At 55.1% G+C, this 19,543-nt stretch overlaps 3 protein-coding genes across 6 annotated transcripts; 1 reads left to right on the forward strand and 2 right to left on the reverse strand.

The window, feature by feature from the left end:
* Positions 1-1,255: 1,255 nt before the first annotated feature.
* On the reverse strand, positions 1,256-8,665 carry ZNF319 (zinc finger protein 319). 2 transcript variants are annotated; one of them, XM_072980544.2, is made up of 3 exons: positions 8,044-8,665; positions 5,667-5,792; positions 1,256-4,824 (listed from the first exon to the last, which is right to left on the reverse strand). In XM_072980544.2, the coding sequence occupies exon 3, from the start codon at positions 4,574-4,576 to the stop codon at positions 2,792-2,794; it is 1,785 nt and encodes a 594-aa protein (XP_072836645.1). In that variant the 5' UTR covers positions 4,577-4,824; positions 5,667-5,792; positions 8,044-8,665; the 3' UTR covers positions 1,256-2,791. The 2 variants fall into 2 exon arrangements, with proteins under 2 accessions (XP_072836645.1, XP_078236669.1); XM_078380543.1 differs by lacking the exon at positions 8,044-8,665 and adding an exon at positions 6,763-7,602.
* Positions 8,666-8,717: 52 nt separating this feature from the next.
* USB1 (U6 snRNA biogenesis phosphodiesterase 1) lies at positions 8,718-12,466 on the forward strand. Of its 3 annotated transcripts, XR_012081216.2 has the most exons (8): positions 8,718-8,907; positions 9,149-9,312; positions 9,578-9,761; positions 10,250-10,303; positions 10,900-11,005; positions 11,286-11,369; positions 11,510-11,690; positions 11,817-12,466. XR_012081216.2 is itself a non-coding variant. In XM_072980556.2 (7 exons), exons 1-7 carry the CDS (start codon positions 8,816-8,818, stop codon positions 11,919-11,921), a joined length of 789 nt encoding a protein of 262 aa, XP_072836657.2. In that variant the 5' UTR covers positions 8,732-8,815; the 3' UTR covers positions 11,922-12,466. The 3 variants fall into 3 exon arrangements, 2 of the variants coding, with proteins under 2 accessions (XP_072836658.2, XP_072836657.2); XM_072980556.2 differs by lacking the exon at positions 11,510-11,690 and having other exon boundaries at positions 8,732-8,907; XM_072980557.2 differs by lacking the exons at positions 11,286-11,369; positions 11,510-11,690 and having other exon boundaries at positions 8,720-8,907.
* A 244-nt stretch (positions 12,467-12,710) lies between these two features.
* Positions 12,711-18,533, reverse strand: CFAP20 (cilia and flagella associated protein 20). Its single transcript, XM_020797872.3, has 6 exons — positions 18,313-18,533; positions 16,661-16,740; positions 15,627-15,738; positions 15,067-15,255; positions 14,057-14,167; positions 12,711-13,120 (listed from the first exon to the last, which is right to left on the reverse strand). The coding sequence occupies exons 1-6, from the start codon at positions 18,394-18,396 to the stop codon at positions 13,115-13,117; spliced, it is 582 nt and encodes a 193-aa protein (XP_020653531.1). The 5' UTR covers positions 18,397-18,533; the 3' UTR covers positions 12,711-13,114.
* Positions 18,534-19,543: the final 1,010 nt, after the last annotated feature.

Below are 19,543 nucleotides of genomic sequence, written 5' to 3' on the forward strand. Positions count from 1 at the left end.
GGAAGGACCAATTGGGACAACGCGCGGCTCGCTTTCTCCCGTAAGCCATGTTCCAAACAGAGAAAACATGTCCGTTTCCATCACGTCGCCAACGGAACAGGACAAGCGTGCATTTCCTCTCATTGTTTAAGGAACCAAGGAGCTGGCTCCCCCCCGCCACATGCACATCCCTGTCCCGGCCAGCCCCCCCCTTCTGCAGAGCAAGGAAGCGGTCCTGTCCCCCAAGCAAGAGCATCCTTGGGTACTCTGCCTCTCTGGCCCACCTCGGTGGTCTCTAAAGAGAAGGAGGTGGGGGGGCAGAAGGGGTCTTCCAAGGAGAACCCACAAGCCCTGCTTGAGCACAGCTCCTCTTGCCAAAGAGGCACATACAGGAAAGATGCCCTTCCAGCTGCCCTGTGGATACAGGGTGGTGAGGGTGGTTTTTCCTATGGGGCATCTTTTAAGTACTGTCCACTGCTCCCAGACCACACCCTCAAGAGCTTTTCAGCCGCAGACAGAAATAAGGATAATTTCAACAAAGAGGCTGCCACCAGCACAGAGAACGGCCTACTTAGGTGGAGGGTCAGGGACGAGCACCGGCCATCCCTAACACCTCTCTTTACCTCCATGCGGCCATGGCGTATCTTACAAACACAGGAGAAGCCACGGGCACTTTCCATGTTCCATTCTGGGAACCATGATGCGTGCGCTGCCTCCGAGCGGGCGCCTGCCGGAGAAGGAGGGGCGTGGAAGCACCAAACACCGATCCGGCCGCTAAGTGAACAGGCACGAACTGTCGAACCAGCGCTTTGTGCCCATCTCTACTGGGGAGGGAGGTCAAGCACTGGAGAAACCACTTGATTTGGGAGGTGGCAAAAAAGGAGGGGGAGCCCCGAGACATAGAAAGGAAGGACAAGGTTAGGGAGCAGAAGAATGAAAAATAAGAAAAGCCATCCCAGGCAAAACCCTCGCCTCTTTCAAGAAAAGTCCGGGTGTGCCACCCCCTGGGGTGGGTGAGCCCGTTTCCATTTTGAAACCTCTGCCCTGGAAGTCCCGCCCAAGGGGACCCAATCCCTCCTCGGTCTGATCAACCCGCCGGTCCTTGGCCAAGCCCGTCGTGAGCATCCTCCTCCAGAAAAGAGACCTGAGGGGAACCGAGTAAACTGTGCCCTCGTTTTTGTGATCAACACCAGAAAGAAAAACTCCACACGTTCACCTCCAAATAAAACAGACCTGCTACATCAGAGGCTTTTAAGGAATCCAAGTGACATCCCGCTGAGCCAGACAGACTTTTTAATACGTAGGAAACTGCCTTTGGAAAAGCGGTATGAAAAGTGACAACAAACTCTGTCAATGTCCGTTCTATACATCTGAGGTGCCGTAAAAGACACAGGGCCAAATCAGAAGGCCCTGTATATATATCTATATACAGAGGGCCGAGGGACAAGCCACCTGGCCCCCTCGCTCTTGACGGGGAATGCCTGAGGTCACCCTCAGTCGGCAACCGCCATCACCTCACAACCACCAGGAGACGTTTCCATCTTCTGCACAGCACTGAGCAGTGAGCAGGATGGATCCTTCACCAGCTACCAACAGGAAACAACTACAAAGTCAGGGGGTTGCTCCTGCTGTGCCTGCTCCGACCATCACCTTTTTTTAATGCTATAATGGGGTGGCAGGATACATCCTCAGGCCCACACTCCTGTCCTGCAGAAAGATCCCAAGGGACGGCGTTTGCAGGGGAGCTCCGCTTTTCCCAGGAAGCCTACCTAGCGCCTCTCACCGGAAACCTCGCTGTTATAGCACACAGTGCCGTTCGAAAGATTACCATTCCAGGGCAGAGCCGGTATTGCAGTTTTAATGATCTTTCCCTCTCTGTCCCTTTAGTTGCATGTAAACACAAAGGCATTCTCCAAACATTTTGTATGTCCTAAAAATGACACAGAGAAACTTCTCTATTATATACCAACATGGGTGTAGAGGGAGGCAACAGGGCTCGACCTGGCTCGGAGGGACTTCCAAGTGGGGCACCGAGCGCCACTCTGAGCCCTGCTGGGTTTTCCTCGGCTTCAGTCTCACCAGAGGCGACAAACACCTTGAGAACTTCTGGGAAGTCCAGAGGCTGGATGATCTTGGGCAGCTGAAGTCAGGGAGAGGCTCAGGAGGGAGGAAACGTCCCCTGCCCACCCCACTGGGACACTCTTCCCACAGAGGCATTCCCGCCTTGTGCAGAAAACGCCCCAGAGTCCCAGGCAAGAGGCTTTCTCTGGGGCACCACCCCAAAGGGGGGTGGGGGTGGGGGCTGAGTCCACCAGTTCCAGCGGTCCCGGAAGCCTCTCCAGCTTCTTGTGCTGTCCAGGTCCTGCTCTGTCCTCTGCAACCAGCAAAGACCTCCCCGTCCCACCCCCATTCCTCCCCCCCCCCGACAAGGCAAAGTGTTTTGGGAGGCAAGAGGGATGAGGGCAGAGAAGGGTCCAAAGGGGGTCGGCCAGCGTAGGGGACATTCCTTCCGATCTGGCCCAGCCTGCAAGGACGGAGCCGGCCTGGACCCGTGCGAGCGCCCTCACGCTGCCTCCTCGGAAGAAGACAAGGCCAGTGCTGAAGTGCACAGTTGACGAGGGGCTGAGCCTGGACGCGTCCCCAGCGTCAGCTGCTTACCTCCCTTCTCCCTCCCTCCCACCCTCTCCCTTGTCCTTGGCTCGCTGAAGCACGAGGAGCAAAGCCCTCTTCCGCCAGGCAAGGGGCCCCGGTCCTAAGGCTAGCAGAAAACGTGGGGGCAGGAGTTTGCCGAGGGGGCGGCGGGGGCCGCTGTTCAGGGCAGGCAGGGGGTCCCGGGGTAGGCGGCCTCGGCGGAGGTGTGCTGGGCGCTGTGCTCCTGCAGCAGGCCCAGGTCCAGGAAGCGCTCCCCGCACCACATGCACTTGTAGTGCTGCTCCCGGGTGTGGACCCCGTGGTGCTTGTTGAGGTGCTCGCGCTGCTTGAAGGCCTTCTCGCACGAGGGGCACTTGTAGGGCTTCTCCCCCGTGTGCACGCGGCGGTGGCGCTGCAGGTCCGAGGCGTACTTGAAGCGCTTCTGGCAGTCCGGGCACTTGAGGGGCCGCTCGCGGGCCGGGTCGCAGCGGTGCTGGACGAACTCGGAGGAGGAGAAGAAGCGCCGCTCGCAGAGGGTGCACCGGAGGGGCTTCTCGGCACAGTGGGAGGTCAGCTGGTGCTTCTGCAGGGCCGAGGCCCGCTTGTAGGCTTTGCTGCAGGCCGTGCACTTGAAGGGCCGCTCGGCGCTCTGGACGCAGCGGTGGCGCAGCAGCTCCGAGGACTGGCTGAAGCCCTTCTGGCAGGCGTTGCACTTGAAGAGGTTCTCGATGCCGTGGACGTGCTGGTGGTAGAGGAGGTGGGCCGGCTGCACGAAGCCCTTCTCGCAGAGGGAGCACTTGAAGGGGGCCGCCTGGGGCTCCTGCTCCGATGAAGAGGAGGGTGCCCCTCCGCTGGCAGCGCCCCCAGCCCCCGCCACCTTGTGGGTCCGGCGGTGGCGCATGAGGGCGTACTGCTGCTTGAAGCTCATCTGGCAGAGGTCGCACTGGAAGGGGCGCTCGGTGCTGTGGGTGCGCTCGTGCTGCCGGAGGTCCGAGGGGCGGCGGAAGCCCTTGTGGCAGGCGCTGCAGCGGAAGGGCCGCTCCCCGCTGGGCGTGCATGGGTGCTGCAGCAGCTCCGAGGACTCCTTGAAGTGCAGCTCGCACACGTTGCAGCGGAAGAGGTGCGCCTCCCCGGAGTGGGCGTACATGTGGCGCACCAGGTGGGAGCGGTGCTTGAAGGCCTTCTCGCAGACGGTGCACTTGTAGGGGCGCTCGGCGCTGTGCGTGCGCTTGTGGTGCACCAGGTGGGAGGACTGGCTGAAGCTCTTGTCACACAGGCTGCACTTGTAGGGCTTCTCCCCCGTGTGCACCCGCTCGTGGCGCGACAGCTCCGAGAGGTGCTTGAAGGGCTTCTGGCAGATGGAGCAGCTGTAGGGCTTCTCCAGGGGGCCCCGGTTGAGCGCCGCCGGCTGCTGAGGCGGGGCCGGCTCGTCAGGCGCCGCCGCCACCGCCTTGTAGGTCTTCTCGCAGATGGAGCACTTGACGGCGGAGCTGCTGTTGTGGACGCTGTGGTGCTGGGCCAGGGAGGTCAGCAGGGAGAAGCCCATCTTGCAGACGCCGCAGACGAAGGGCTTCTGCTCCGCCTGCAGGCACTGGTGCTCCAGCAGGTCGGTGGCCTGCTGGAAGATCTTCAGGCACTGGGTGCACTGGAAGGACCGGTCGTGGCCCCCTTGCAGGCACTGGTGCTCCTGGGGGTTGGAGAGGTGCGCCAGGTCGTGCCCGCACACTCCGCACTTGGGGGAGGGCTCTCCGCCAGTGCTGCCGCCGCCACTGCCGCCCGGGATGGGCGGGTGGTGCTGCAGCCCGCTGGGCTCCGGCTGGAGGAGGATGCCATAGACGGCGCAGCCCAGGGGGTTCTCGGCCACCGCGCTGGACGGTATGGGGTGTTCCGGGAGGGCGGCCGCCCCGGCGTGGTGCGGGGGCTGGTGGGGGGGAGGGGGCGGCTGCTGGGGCCAGCTTTCGGACATGCTGGGGAAAAGGAACCGGGGCTTCCACAACAGGGGCTTCAGCTTCTCAACGGAGGTGACGCCTCGGAGAAGCCGAATTCTCAGGGAGCGATCCCACGCCTTGAGGACAGGAGCCGGTCGTCCACCGCCCACAAGCTTTTCCACGCCGTGGAAATGGGGACGAATCGAAGAGAAGGAGCCGCCGGCCGACTCTGGACAAAGCGGAAGGTCTTTTGCCTTGTTCTGGGACACGCTTTAGGGAAAGGAACCTGCAACGAAGAACAGCATTTGGGTCAGGTCTGCAGGCCAGCCCGCTTTGGCCGAAGCATCTTCCCCTTGGAATCAGGAAGATGCTGCGGCTGTTCTGACCCCTTGGCTTCAACTTTTTTTTAAAAAATAATTTTTTTTAATTGCAATATATGTTGTATTAACACACAAACTTGACTAATAAATGGAAATACTTGTACACCCCTCACCTAAGAGTACACTATATCTCACCTATTTTTTTCTTATAATCATAATGTTCCATCTCCTTTATCCACTGCAAAACTGTTCCAAAAATATGTATATTCATAGGCCAGTTTTTCCCCTGGACCTTTTTACAATATAGCTTCTATAAATTCTTCCCACATTTCATTAAATTTATCTTGATCTCTCCCTCTTTAAGCTCAATTTCTATTATTGACTGCTATATTCCACACTTCATTATACCACTCTTGGAGCTGACAATGCCAGTCCTGCTTCCCCTTACCTACCCCATCCCACCCCTATCCATTCTTCTCCCCCCCTCCCCTTCCCCCTGGGAACTTTCCCATTTCTTTTCTTCAATTATTTCTGAGGAAGTAGCATCTCTGCCACTGTTATGACCAAGGGCAGTACAAGAAGGGTGCCAGGACACCTCCCTTCACAACCCCCCCAACGCTCCCTACTGGGCTAAGGATGTGGAAGCCATGGTTCAAATCTCCGCTTGGCTACAAAGTTCACTGTGTGGCCTTAAGTCAGTCACATTTTCTTGGCCTGACCTCCCTCAAAGGCTTGCTACAGAGGTTAAAAAGTAGGACATATTTATACCATTTCCTGCTCACTAAAAGAAAACAAGGGTATAACGTACACAAAATAGACGAAGAAGTTATCTTCTTCAGCAACAAAAAGTTTGGAAGGAATAAGCTGTCGACTCGAACATTTTATTTCCAAGGTATCTGACCTCCAAGCGAAACCTCGACACCAGGGGTGACCTCTAGAACAAAGAAGGATATGAATGAAGCTTCTTAAGAGATTATAAGCAGAGAACAAAAAACACTTTGCTCATCAGAAAGCGCTGTTGCCCGTTGACTGATCGCTGGCTTTGTGTGAAGTTTGCCAACCCCTTCAGAGAGGCACCTCGGTGCCAGTCAATCCCACAGGTAAAAGGTAAAGGTTCCCCTTGACCTTTAGTACAGTCGTGTCTGACTCTAGGGCGCGGCGCTCATCCCCGTCTCCAAGCAGTAGAGCCAGCGTTTGTCTGATGAGTTTCCGTGATGACGTGGCCAGCGCAACTAGACATGGAACGCCGTGATCTTCCCACCGAGGTGGTACCGATTTATCGATTCGCCTTTTTACATGCTTTCAAACAGCTAGGTTGGCAAGATGGGATTTGCGACAGGCGCTCAGTCCGTCACACGGATTCGATCCTACAATTGCTGGTCTTCTGACCTCGCAGCCCAGAGGCTTCTGCGGTTTAACCTGCAGTGCCACCCACGTTCCTGATAAAATCCCACAACTGTAGCCCAAATACGCCACATTCTGCTCATCTGCTAAGTTCAGCAACTTGTGAAGACACACAGAAATCGCCCGTTCTTTGCGACCGGGCACGCACCGACGTCTCCCCAAATCCGTTCCTGTTTCCATAACAGCCTCCCCACCCCCCTCGTGTTCTGCCTGCCATTGTGCCTAAGAAACAAAACAAAACACCATTCAAATCAGGTCTCTGGAGCATCCCTGGAGTCTCCTCTTCCAGCCCCTGCAGGCCCCACTCCTCCTCCCCCTCCTCCTCCACAGACCTTCCTTCCTTCCAATAGCTCTTTAATAACTCAGTGGGTTCAATCCAAGTTAAATGTGTAGAGTTTTGCTTCCCCATCTCAATCAGCAGCCTGATTCTCTCTCTCTCTCTCTCTCTCTCTTTCAAGAGAAGGAAAGGGTGCCTGGAGAGCCTCCCATTCCGAACACACCTTCCCTGGTCCCGCTTCTCTCTCCTGCCGAGGCCTTTCCGTACTGATCCTTTCTTTGCAAATCAACAGCACCTGCACGCCTGCTAGGCGAGGGAAGGCAGCAAGCTTTAAGGATCTGGACACAGCTGGAAAGGGGAGAAGCAGAGCTTGAAGGTGGCGTAAACCGTCTGAGTGGTACGTCTCTGAGACAGAGGAATGCCACGAGATGGGGAGCAGGAAGGTTCGCCTCCTCTGCCTGAGCCTCCCTTTTTGCTCTTGGCAACCCAGCCAAGAAACCAGCGCAAACAACTCGCTGTCCCTGGTCTCATTTTGCTCTTTCAAAGTCCTGGTGCACGGGGGGGGGGGGAATAGATTGAAACTAGATTAAGGGAGAGGGAAGAAGGGCTGCCGGGCAGCTCTGGGGTGGAGGTCTCTCTGGCTGCAGAGGCGGAGGTTGGGGGTTCGATTCCCCCTCGGGGCCTCCTCAGCAGGGGACGGGCTCAATGATCCAGAGGGTCCGTTCTGGCTTTGCCCTTCCGAGATGGTTCTAAGTCTATACTGGGTACAGGAACGGGGCGGCCAAAATAGCAAAAGCAGGAGGGCCAGCTTGACTCGGGAGGGTCCACCAGCAGAGCAAACGGATAAAAGGCACTGGGGTGAAACTGGAGGCAGCTAAAGTAAATGCATGCCGGTGGTGGTGGTGGAGAAGCAGGGGCTGTGGGGGGGGGAATCCTCTGACAAGAACCAGCCAAGGGTGGTGGAGGGAAGGATGTGGGTTGGGAGGTGGGGGGGGGAAGACACCCCCTCTATCCTCTGGCCGAGGCGGCAGTCCTGGGGGTCGCCAAGGGTGGGCAAGAGACCCGAAGGGGGGGCTGGGATCCCTGCGAGGGGGGGCGAGGGAAGGGGGGGCCTGGGAGCAGCTGAGCGGGGCCGTCCCACTCGGGGCAGGGGAGGGGACCCCAGGCCGGGGGGGGCGCCCCCAACTCCTCCTCCGCCCGGAGATCCCCCCCTTCCTCTCCTCTTTCTTCGCCCCGGGGTGTGGGTGTTTCCTCCCCCCCCGCCCGGCTCGAGGTTCCCTCAGGCCCCGCGGGGGTTTTGCGACGGGTCGGCCCTTCCACACGGGCCGCCGCGGGTGAACGGCCGGCCGGTGGAGGCCCTGGAGCGGCAGCGCCCTTTCCCGTCGGCGGCGCCCCGCAGGAAGGCCTCGGCCGGGCGCCCTGCCTTCGGGCTCGCTCGCTCGCTCGGACGGACCGGGACGCGAAGCCCCGGCGGGGCGCCTCCCTCCCTCCTTCCTTCTCTTACCTGGCGCTCCGGAGAAAGGTCCGCGGCCTGGTCGCCCTGTCCGATCCTCGGCCTCGCGTGACGCGCCACCCCGAAAGGAAGACCGGGAAGGCAAGCAGGCGGGGCGGCGGCGGCGGAGGAGGAGACGCCCGGAAGGAGGGGAAAGAAGGGGCGGGGCCTGGCGGGGAGGGAGGGAAGAGGCGCCTCCTACCGGACCGCGAGGGAATTGCAGGCCGGAAGAGGCGGCGGGGACTGAAGGGGGCGGGGCTGGCCCTCTCCCAGGCAGGCAGGCAGGCAGGCACCCGCCCGGTCGAGAGGGCTCTTCCCTCCTTTTCCTAACCGGGGCACCGCCAGGCCGGGAGGCCCCCTTTTTACGCCCCCTGGTCCCGCGCTCTTCCCAGGCAGCCCCGAGGAGAGCTCGGAGGAGCCCCGAGGAAGGTGCCCCCCGGCGGGGCCGCCACCGACCGAAGGAAAAGAGGGAGGGAGGGAGCCCTCCGCCTCCGGGGCCCCAGGCCGGCCGCGTCCCCCCGGGCTCCGGCCACGCTCCGCGGCGGTCACCGAGGGCAACGCACCGCCGCGCGCCGGGCTCGCTGGACGGCCGACGCTCGCGGACTCTCCCCCCCCCCGGCCCTCCCCAACGGCGCATGCGCACGCCCCCAGCCGCCCAGCTCCCTCTCGGCTCTCCAAGAGGCGGGGCTTTCACCCCCGCGGCTCTTCTGCGCAGGCGCGTCCTCGCCTTTCCTGTTTGGCGCGCAGGCGTCCTTCCCACTTCCGGTTCTCTTCGCGTCAGGCCATGAGCCGGGCAGCGCTGGTGGGTTACAGCAGCTCCGACTCGGAGGGCGAGGAGGCGGCGGCGGCGATGATGATGGCGGCTCCTCGTTCCAGGTGGGCCGCCCTTCGGGGAAGGAGGAAGGCCCGCCAGGCGCTCTCCAGCCTGCCTTCTCCTCTCTTTGGGCTTCCAGGGAGGCGGGAAGAGGGAGGCTCGCCCTCGCCCAGGTGGACTACATCTCCCATCCTCCGCCTAGCCGGGGGTCCCAGCGGCCAAGACGCCTCGTGGGGGGTGTGGGGGTGTCTCGAGCGGGCTGGGCAGCTCACCTCCCGTCGGCCTTCCCGCCTCTCTCCCCAGCGTGCCGGCGGCGCCTCGGCTTCGGGTCCCGGAGAGCGTGCTGAGCATGTTCCGAGAGGAGGAGGAGGAGGAAGCGGTGGTGGACGACGCCAGCAAACACGGGGGCCGCCTGAGGACCTTCCCCCACGAGCGGGGCAACTGGGCCACCTACGTCTACGTGCCGTGTAAGCCCCTTCGCCCCACTCTTCCCCCTGCCCTGCCGGTGGCGAGGCAAGGAGGGCCCGCCGGCTCTGCCCTACCTACCTACCTACCTACACACACACACACACCACGGAGGTCACTAGCCGGCCAAAGGCTGGGAATGGCCCTCTTTGGACGTCTCCCGGTTTCTCTGATCTGGTCGACAGACAACTGCCCTTCCTAAAGCGCTGGTTCCACAAGGTCTCCAGCCCATTGTTTGCTTAGTTGCTATTCTGCCTTTCTTCATAGATGAACCTCAGGAGGACTTTTGGGATCTCCTGCAGCTCCTCCTCTTGCACGCTCGCGTTTATGTGTCTTCGCTGACAATCATGACAGAGTTCCACATCAGCCTCTCTCAGAGTGTCGTCCTGCGCTATCACTGGATCAGTCCTTTCGTCTTGTCCCTCAAGGAACGTCTGGCTGCCTTCCAAAGGTAAGACGGTTAGGGATCCTCAGCGCCATCTTTTCTGCAGCATGGGGGACTGACTGAGTGGGCCTGTTGAGGCGTACATGGAACACTTGTGTATGAATATTGATGGCCGGGCTTTGCCCCCAAGGAAAATCTGACACCTCAAAGATAAAGGAATCCAGAGGGCACATATGGGGTTCTTGCAGGCTATCATTTTGTTTGTTAAAAGTACATTTAAAAGGAATTTAAGTAATGCATCTGAATAATTGTTTATGCATTTAAAAGATCAATTGAAAATTAGCAAAAGGAGGGACGTGTGAAGAAGAGAGTAATGTGGGGCTCCTGGGAGAGGCAGATACTAGAGTTAGCTCCAGGTACTCAGCATTTCTACCCTCTGGTTCTTACCCTCCTTTCTGGGTGAGAAGGATTACCACTTTCCCGGATGGACTCTTTTATTTTATTAATTTGTTTATTTAACTTTGATCCTCTTTTTCTTCACTATTTTCAATCAGATTCATCTGCAGAGCTGACCAAGTGAAAGTTTATACCAACCAGACCAAAACCAGGTGGGTAAGTGCCTGTGGATGTGCCCCTCACATGCTTGGAAGGAAAAATGCTAGTATTTTATATAAGTTTGTATACAGCTGTTTTTGCATGAGGACATGGTTGGCAGGAAACAATGAGAAAGCTAGAGGGTAGAAAGCAAGGGGGATCCCAAGTACCAGGAACTTGAACTGACCTTGCCTAAAACCTTCCAGTCTCCAGTGAACACACCACTCATACTTTCAAAGTACAAATCTGAATGGAAACTAAGCTGTTTCCAACCCAAGAGAGAAGCAGCTAGGCCCCTAGTCCATGTATTCTCTCCCATCACTGCTAGGAGGCATATGGCAAGTTTTAGACAGTTTGCCTTCTGTGGTGACATTGGCCTCAACCAGTGTTTCTGCTCCTGTTCGTAACCTTAGCTGGTAAACTGAAAACTTGGTAACTGTCCACTGTACTTCTTCATAATTTGCATAATTTGAAAAGTGAGCCTTTGCTTTGTTCATTTTGACCTTGGATTCTTCTATGGACGCTGCCTTCTTGGGCAGAGGTTTCCAGCATGGGTTTTTACTCAAAAGAGGTGCTCTGAGGTTTCCTCTTTAATTAATTCTTCCTACAGGACCTTCATTGGTTTGGCGGTCTCTTCTGGGCATTCTAACCTTTTGGAGTTGGTCTCTGAAGTGGACCGAGTTATGGAAGAATTTAACCTGTCAACTTTTTACCAGGTGAGCATTTCTGGGTTTTTCCAAATGGTTGCTGCTTAGTAGTAACAATTCTGAGTGGGAAGCACCCTGTTTTAAAAGAAACAGTTAAAATAAAACCGGCTTCCGATTTCCAGCAAAGGAAGGAAAGGGTGCTCTGCCACTGCTCATAAGTGTCAGTCAGGACTAAGAAATGGCTCTGCGGCACTCAGTTTGTCTGGCATACACAGTGGTGCCCGGCAAACTTGCACAGTACAAATCTTCCTGATCATTGGCACCTGGTTTTTCTTTGCATTTTGTACAGAATCCCTCATTCCATCTTAGTCTTGCATGGTGTGTTGGAAACCTTTCTGAAGCACTAGGAGGCCAATGTCTTCAGGAACTGCAGGTAATCAGTTCAAACGACGCGAAAATATCATTCGAAGGAAACTGCTGGCTTCAAGAACAGGCTTAACAGATCCTACTTTAAAACTGTGAAAGTGCAAAAGATAGCAGTTGATGACCATCATTTTACTACCTTTTCACCAGGGCACATTAGAGAGAGAGCACCACTGGTGTAATAGCCCCATATGCACCTTTCTAGTCCTTTAAAGGGTGGAAGACAGACTGGGGTCAAGAGTGCTACATACAGGAGAAGATATTCCCTTCTGCACACAGGGGCTGGCAGATCTAAAAGTCCAAACCAGTTCCGTCTCTGAACAAAACAGAGGTAATGGAACAAATGGACAGAAATGGGAGTGTGAAGTATTCCTTCCAAATTCCACACTTTTGTATGGTCATAATCCTGCTCCTCTATCGTGACTGACTAATCTCTCTCCCTCTCGGTCATTTCCAGGGGATTGTGGATGGCTTTGAGGACTCTTCTTATCTCCTGAGAATTCCTGGGACTGAGGTCCGTTGCAAGTCTGGCAAGAAGCTCTTCTCTTTCCCTCTGCGGTAGCAGCGAGCCAACGGACGATGGGCCTTGGTTCTTTTTTCTCTGTTGCGCAAGCTACAACCACGGAGCCACTGCTGGGTCTGTGTGAGGCTCCTACCAGCATAATCGGCTCAAGCGTCATGCAGCCTCAGCTGCCGCCTCCCTTGCAGACACAGGTGGCGCTCTGTGGGCATGTCAGAAGAGGCGCTGCATTCATGACTCCTGTTTCCACCAGTAGGATTGGTGCCCGACCTGGGACTTGTGTAGCATGAGCGTTTGACTGAAAACGATGTTCTGCTAGCGTGGAAGACAGCCAAGCTTCTTCGCACACGTTGGGGCTCCTGCTGTGGAGCAGCCTCACATGGAGAAGCTCCCAGGATAAACTCTGGACAGCCTGAAAGGTGGTCAGCATCCACAAAGGTGATGCTGCCCTCAAGAAGGTCCAGCGCCCCAAACTGGCAGTCTTTGGGGTAACAAGCCTGCTAGTTGTCGGGCTGATTTGTTAACTGAAAATTTATATAATGAAGAATAAAATTGAGTATTTGTTCACAGATTAAAAAGCCAAAGAAGTATGAATTGGAAATGAGGGGAGAGGAGAGTAGTGTTGATTTTTTTTAAAAAAATCAACACTGCTGTCCTGTGGAGAGGGCCAAGAGGCATCAGGCAGCAAGAGCCTTTGGCTGTTGGAAGAAGCCAGTTCCACCAGACCATCCACCCCTGTACATCTTGAAGGTCTACAGCACGTTCTCCTCGCCACTGGATCTAAAACATCCGCTGGAGGAGGCAGTGGCGGCCACAATACCAAAACCAGTGTTAAAAAGCAAATCAAATTTAATAGCAGCTTCCAGCATGGGAATCGTCCCCACATATTTGGAGCATACATCAAAACAGGATGTGAAGAGCAAAGAAGGAAAGCCATTGGCATCTGCAAGGGCAGAAGGGTCCCAGAGTTGGGTCTAACAAAGCCTTCTACAGGTACTCGGGCCCCACAATTCATGTTCTCTTTGTGGATGTTCTTAAACCACAAGCTTGATGGTGCGTCATTTCTTAAATGGAACAGTGACCTGGGCAGGGGTGTCCAGACCCAGCATTACAGATGCCAACCTTTATTAAATAAAATTATCCTACATAAATCAACACCTAAATTTTGTTAATTATAAAACCCTTCTTCCACCCATCTTCACAGCGCATCCCTCAGAGGGCTTCCTAAGGCGTCGTCATTGCTGTGTGGGAAAGAGATGGACAAAAAGACCCTTATTCAAAAAACATTCAAGTGGCTAAATCTTAACCTGAGCAGAAAAATACTTCTCTTTGTGCAAAATATCCCTTCTAAGTAGGCTGTATGTGTCTTACGTCTGTGCACACATGCAGGAGGAGGTTTTCAAAGGCTAGGTCCTAACTGAATTACCAGTGGAAATGTGGTTTACAAAGGAAGGCACACCTCCTCTGGGTGACATGGAGGCCCCGTGGGGGGGGGGGGAGGTGTCTCTTATGTGTCTTCACCACAGCACCACCACTGTGGGCTCTCTCTCTTTTCAGCTCAAGCTGTTTGCTTGATTCAAAGAGGCCGCAGGTCAAACCCCCCTCTTGGATGTGGCATCCCTACTTTGTCTTAAATCAATGAATTTGTTCAAAGAGTTCAGACTTTCCAACAGCTCTTGGGACTGTAACCTCACAAAGCATCTGAAGATAGCTCTAGTCACGCAACAGAATCCCCAGGTCTCGTAGCCAGCTAGGCTGGCTTTCTCACTAGTGCTTTCATTGCCCTTCATCCCAACAAACACCATGGTAGTGAAGTGTGCTTTTCTCACCCGTGAAAGCAACTGTCTAGTCACAGCTGATTCCTTAGAGAAGGAGGCCAAATGTAACCAAGGAGATTCACACGCGTGCTGTGGGAGGAAATTTCCTTCCCACTTCCTAGCATGAGAGCCGGTTAGAATCGGCAAGATGTAAACACAACAAAGGGACAGTTCTCCAGGGCAGGGACCAAGACTGCCCGGCACCCTCTCTGAACTAAAGGCTGCTCCTAGGCCTCAGGATGGGGACTGGCCTGTTCCTGGACTCAGACTGCAGAATATATACGTAACAGGCTCTGCTCCCGCAACAAACTTAACAAGCATTACTCTTCTCTGACTGCATCTCCCTCCCCAGCAGCTCACCTTGGCCTTGTTCTGAACTGGAATGTACAGCTTGAATTCAGCAGGAAGCTCATCTTCCGAGTAGAGTCTGTCGGAGAAGTAAATTCTACGAATGCGACAGTTTGCGTGGATCTAAGAAGGAACAAAAGTTGAAAGTTGCAGGACCTCTGAAATCTGCCTTTTTCACCCACTGTCAGCCCATTCCCAAACCCAGTTTGTTGTGAGCAGATCCTGAAAGACATTTAGTTATCAGACAGCAAACCTTGGATCCGGGTTTCTGAAGAAACAGCAATACCATGAAAGCTTTGTCCCAACTACTCAACCAGGCAGAGCAAGTAACAGGCAGGGCCATACTCTGTGCAAGTGTCTCGTCGCTCATCTCCTACTTCATGGCCTTTGGAAAATGGGCCAGGCGCTGAACATCATTAGCATAGTAGCACCATGTGAGGCAGAACTCCATTCTGGTACTTTGTTTTGGTTCTTGTTTTTTGGATAGGTGTATCTCTGCAGGCTGTGCAGAGCCACCTTCCAGGAAGAAATTGGGATTGGCCATTTGCAAAACCAGCCCAGCATACCTTACCTGGAAGATTGTAGACAGACACTTGCAATCTTGTCCCTGGCTGGATGCACACAGTATCGGCACCCATACAAGTTTGTGTAGATGTTGTGATGCCAGTATGCCATTCCTGCCAACTCTCAAGCTGCTTAGGCCTATTCACTTTGCTTTTTAATTAAATTTAAATCCAGTACATAACTGCAAAATCCCTAGAATGCTGGCAATCTAAATTTGCTTTTAGAAGGAAGCACCCTAACATCTCTTCCTGTTACTGGTCACAGTAAGGCCCGCAACCGCTTCAAAGAAGAGACAGGCAAATGGGGTTTTGAGCCAGCCAGGCCCAGGAAGCAACAGAGAATTATGAAAAAGTTCTCCACTGATCTCTCACAGATCCAAAGGCAGCAGGAGGAGCAGCCAATGCAAAGGGCATTTCCTCCCAAGAGGAACCAAACGGGGAGTCTACAACATTCCTTACCTGGACTCGTAAGGTCTCAATGTAGTTAGTCCCATACGCTCGTCGTGTGAAGTCGGACAGGTTGAACTGAATCTGGTTCCAGCCATCATCCAGGCGCATCGGCATGGTGCAAATGAATGGTTTGACACGGGTCGTGCTCTGGTAGTTGCTGGCACGGAATCGCCGGCGTACATTTTTGTCATCCAGGACCTAGCACAGACAGACAGCTTTCCTGTCATGAAAAGGGGAGGGGGCAAGGCTCTCCAGAAGGCAGTGGGGCTCTTTTAGTAGGAATTCAAGCCAACAGCAAGCCGCCTGACAACCAGGATGGGGTGGCTGCGCCAGAAGGGGTTTCCAAGGCATAAGCTATCCAGCATCAGTCCCCCAAGCACCTGATCTCCGTGTTGAGAAGAGCCTGGAAAAGGAATGAGCCTGCCAAAGCTAAATCTCCAACTCAGCAGAAAGCTTTGACCCAGTGAAGTAGAAGCAACAGGATTCCCTCTCAGGGCATGGTGAGGAAAGCCAACGGCTCTGCCCACTGAATGCTGTCACACTCTGGACTAGTTCGGGGCATTACTAACCTGCACTTCAAAGGTAAAGTATTTCTTCAGGTTCTTGATTATCATCACCAGAAAGGGTAGCTTGATCCCCAGTGTCTTCTTTGGATCAGCAGGACATGTGATGTATGTGGTACTGAGTGAGAGAGAAGCAGGACAACTAATAGGTACTGACCACACAAAGGTTATTTTTACAGCTATATTATTATTATTATTAGTTTTATTTATATGCTGCATTTCTCCTAACAAGGGACCCAAAGCAGCTCACAACATTAAAATTCACACAATTTAAAAATAAGTTAAATGCTAAGAGATAAGTTAAATAAAATATGATTTAAAATACAATTAAAATATGAAAATATGAAAACATGAAAAAGATTGAAATTATCCGCTAAAATGGGGTTCAGCGATATACAGTGATAAGGAAAAGACATTCCTCACAGAGTTGGGAGGAACCTCAATGGTCACCTAGGCTAGAGAGTCTTAATCTTTGTCTCTCTAGATGTTCTGAACATCAACTCCCAGACTCCCTTTCCAGCACTCACACTGGCTGAGGTTTCTGAGAGCTGAAGTCCCCAAAAAAACCCAAAAAAACAAACCCACACACACAAAAACCACGAAGGCAAAAGCTCAGAACTCCTGATCTACGTAGCATAGCTTCCTGGTCAAGGCATGCTACAATTAGAGCCTTCCTGGGAGACTGCTGTCCACCTTTTGCATGAACACCTTGCGTTCATGCAAAACTGGCACCACCTCCCCAGTTTTTGAGAAGGCTGAAGGCGCAAGCAGCCTGATGTCCTGGCAACCTCCAGCATGATTCAGACAACACACAGGCAACATGAACTGCTTCTCTCACTCCCAGGTTTATCATACGGTGGCACCAATGGCTATTCAACAACTGACTTTCACGGAGGTGGTTTTGCTGGCCTCTGGAAAGCAGAAAGCCTTGATTTCTGGATGTAAATTTTGAATGGGCAGATCAAAACTGGACCTGAATTCCCCCTCCATACCCAAGTATCATCCTCAATAGGAGAGGAAAGGCGCTGGTTGTTCCTTACCTGACATTGGTTCCTTCAATCTCCAGCACCAGCGACTGAATATCATTATCTGTGATTCTTTTGATGTGACCATTCCGCACCTGGAGGAAGGGGGAGGAAGCAACCCATCAGTCCTTGAGCAGCAGGCCTCCTCCTTGCACTGGAGCACCCTGCCATAAAGAAACACTCCCTCGCGGCAGCAGATAAAGCAAGACCCAGCCAGGGCTGAAGGCAGGCATGAGAAAGCACAAACATAGCCCACCCAAAGAGCCCAAAGCATTCCTGTTTGAATTGCTTCCACAACAAGTTTTCAAAGGCATGTTTGTGTTTCCTGACAATGGGAAAAGACTGCTGGCAACTAAGCGCTGGAGGGATTCAAGGGCCATCTCGGGAAGAGTCAAGCCTCCTCTGCTGAAATCACTGCCAGCCCAACTGGCTCTCTGGAGGCTGCAAGAGCTCACCGCCTCACCCGACTGGAGCACTTTTGGCAACCTCAAGTGTTCCTCAGCTCCTTCACTGGGAAAAAAGATGGACGGATGAATTCCCTGAGACCTAAATAAAATCCAGGCCTCATGTCTGAAAGGGTCCACATGGGATGAGTAGTCCTCTAAGCTTTGTCCTCCACTGTCCGCACGCTGCTGAAGATCACTCAGGCTGTCCAGCCATAGACAGGAAAGGATGACCAAGCTGATCAGTTGGAGTTGGAGTAACTACCCCAAAGGAAGGACACATGTTGTGGACCACCAAAAAAAGGAGGTAAGAATATGGTACATGTTTGTAAAACTGTGCATAGCCAGGAGAAGGCAGACACAGTTAAATCTCTCCTCTCTCACACAAAATCCTAGAAACCAGGGTGGCCCAAGAAAAGGATGGCTTCTTCAGACAGGACAGGGGGCAGCCGCCGGTGGGGAGCCACAAGATGCGGTGGAACGGCTGGGAGGTTTCCCAAAGATATTAAAAAGGTGGAGGAGAAAGTGTCCGAAGAAGAACCGCTACGGAGAGGGTCCCCGTGCCCACCCTTCGCAGCAACACCAGCAAAGAACGCGTCTCGGGGCTCCTGGGGGCGATCAGCCAGCGGGTGAGCTTTTGCAGGTGGGAGTCCCATCCGGTGTGTGTGTGTGTGTGTGTGTGTGTGTGTGTGTAGGGGGGCAAGGGGTCTCTGGAGGCCCACGGGCCCTGCCTCGGAGGAAGGGGGCGGCGGGCCACATCAAGCTCCTGCCCCACAGAAGGGGCTGCTCTTCCAGGGGCCGACGGGGACCCCCCACCCCTCCCCTCTGCCCAGCGCAGAAGATGCAAGGGCCTCGCCGCCTCCCTCCCTCGAGCCGCCCGCCTCTCGTTCTCCCCTGTCCCTCGAGGGGGCCCTTCTTCGACCCCGAGTCCCCGTTCCCTTCCCCCCCCCCTCGGAGCCCAGCCCCCTTCGCTCAGTCTGGTCGGGCGACCCCAGGGCAAGGAAGGACGGAGACGAAGGCCCTGAGGGGGCTTGGAAGGCCGGGAGGGAGTCCCAGGCCTGCCACCGACGGCGTCCCTCCCTTCCTGCCACGGACGGGTCCCGAGGCCTCCAGGCCCCCCTCCCCGGGCGTGGGGGAGTGAGGCGGCTCCCCGGCCTGACGGGGGCCCGGCTGGCTGGCTGGCTGGCTCCCTCCTTCCCTCCCTCCTTCCCGGCCCGGAGGCACCTTCTTGTCCCAGATCTGCAGCGGCTTGCTCCCGATGCTGTAGAGGACGGAGAGGAAGCCGCTCTGGAAGGTGTTCTTGAACATCCCGCCGCGCCGGGAGGAGGCCGGGCGGGCCGCGGTGGAGGGTCTCCCGCCTCAGGCTCCCGACGCGCCGCTCTCGCCTGCAACTGGGGCGCCCTCGGCGGAAGGACACCAGGCGTCCTCCGACCCCCGCGCAAGAGAGGAGCGCTCCGCCCGCCCGCCTGCAACCCAGTCGGAGCTCCAGAGGTCGGCCGGCGGATAGGCCCCGCCCCCGTCGCCAAGGGACGGACTACTTTCCCGACAGGGCCGGCGCCTGGGGAGCCCGGGTGTTGTGGAGGCGCGCGCGCGCGTTGCCACGGCAACCGGGAGGCCGGAAGGAGGCTGAGGCCTACGTTTCCCCGCGCTTCTCCCTGAGGGGGAATGACGAGCCTCCTGGACCATTAAAACACCCGTGAAGTGGGACTTCGCAGGCTCCTTTTACGTGGAACACAAATACAGTACATAAAAAAGGCGTTGTTGGGGCCCCTGAAGGAGCCCCACCGCTTTATGCCCCTGTGGGTCACCTCCACATAACCACCACCCCCCACCGCCTCAGACACGGAGCAGGAGAGTTGCCTCCCTACTCGGAGTACACACGACCGTTCTTGGGGTCAGGGAAGGTCCCGGAGGCCATGGGCCACGAACTCCCCAAAAGGGGCAACCATGGGGCAAGGGAGAGCCCTGCTGGACTGCAAGGTCCTTTATCTCCAGGGAGCAAAATACTACTCTATAGGAGTCCAGGGCAAGGGCAGCGAAACTGCCCGCTGCACTATGAACATGGATACAGTAGTCAGCTTCCAGACTGTTTTATTATATAAACACCTCAACAACATAGGCATTGGCTAATGCGAGACACCCCTACGCTCAGCGTCTCTCATCCACAGAAAGTAATGTTCCAGCTGTGGTACAGGCAGCTGTGGAGGCTCACCGGACTTTATTTTTTATTTGATTTACATCATTGCTATCCAGTATGAAGTATTCCATTTTTACACAAGGCGCTTTGCCAGGTAGAATCAAAACAGCCTTCAAACTTTCCAAACCACGGATTTATGTGGAACATGGAACAAAAAAATGCTTTGATTGATCAACTTGGGCCAGGAGTTGGACACGGGAAGTATGAGCTTCTGTGCCACCTGGAAACGTCAGGGCATGTGCCTGGCTTGCAGGCAGC

Source organism: Pogona vitticeps, chromosome 10 (assembly GCF_051106095.1).
Source record: "Pogona vitticeps strain Pit_001003342236 chromosome 10, PviZW2.1, whole genome shotgun sequence".
Lineage (NCBI taxonomy): Eukaryota > Metazoa > Chordata > Lepidosauria > Squamata > Agamidae > Pogona > Pogona vitticeps.

Bases quoted from the DNA above. Each gene is read 5' to 3' on its own strand.
- CFAP20 (XM_020797872.3), bottom strand. From the start codon at position 18,396: ATGTTCAAGAACACCTTCCAGAGCGGCTTCCTCTCCGTCCTCTACAGC. The intron at 16,741-18,312 runs GTGCCTCCGGGC...CCCTTCCTCCAG, and splicing joins TGCAGATCTGGGACAAGAAG to GTGCGGAATGGTCACATCAA. The intron at 15,739-16,660 runs GTAAGGAACAAC...TCTCTCACTCAG, and splicing joins ATTGAAGGAACCAATGTCAG to TACCACATACATCACATGTC.
- USB1 (XM_072980556.2), top strand. From the start codon at position 8,816: ATGAGCCGGGCAGCGCTGGTGGGTTACAGCAGCTCCGACTCGGAGGGC. The intron at 9,313-9,577 runs GTAAGCCCCTTC...CTTTCTTCATAG, and splicing joins CACCTACGTCTACGTGCCGT to ATGAACCTCAGGAGGACTTT. The intron at 9,762-10,249 runs GTAAGACGGTTA...ATTTTCAATCAG, and splicing joins CGTCTGGCTGCCTTCCAAAG to ATTCATCTGCAGAGCTGACC.
- ZNF319 (XM_072980544.2), bottom strand. From the start codon at position 4,576: ATGTCCGAAAGCTGGCCCCAGCAGCCGCCCCCTCCCCCCCACCAGCCC.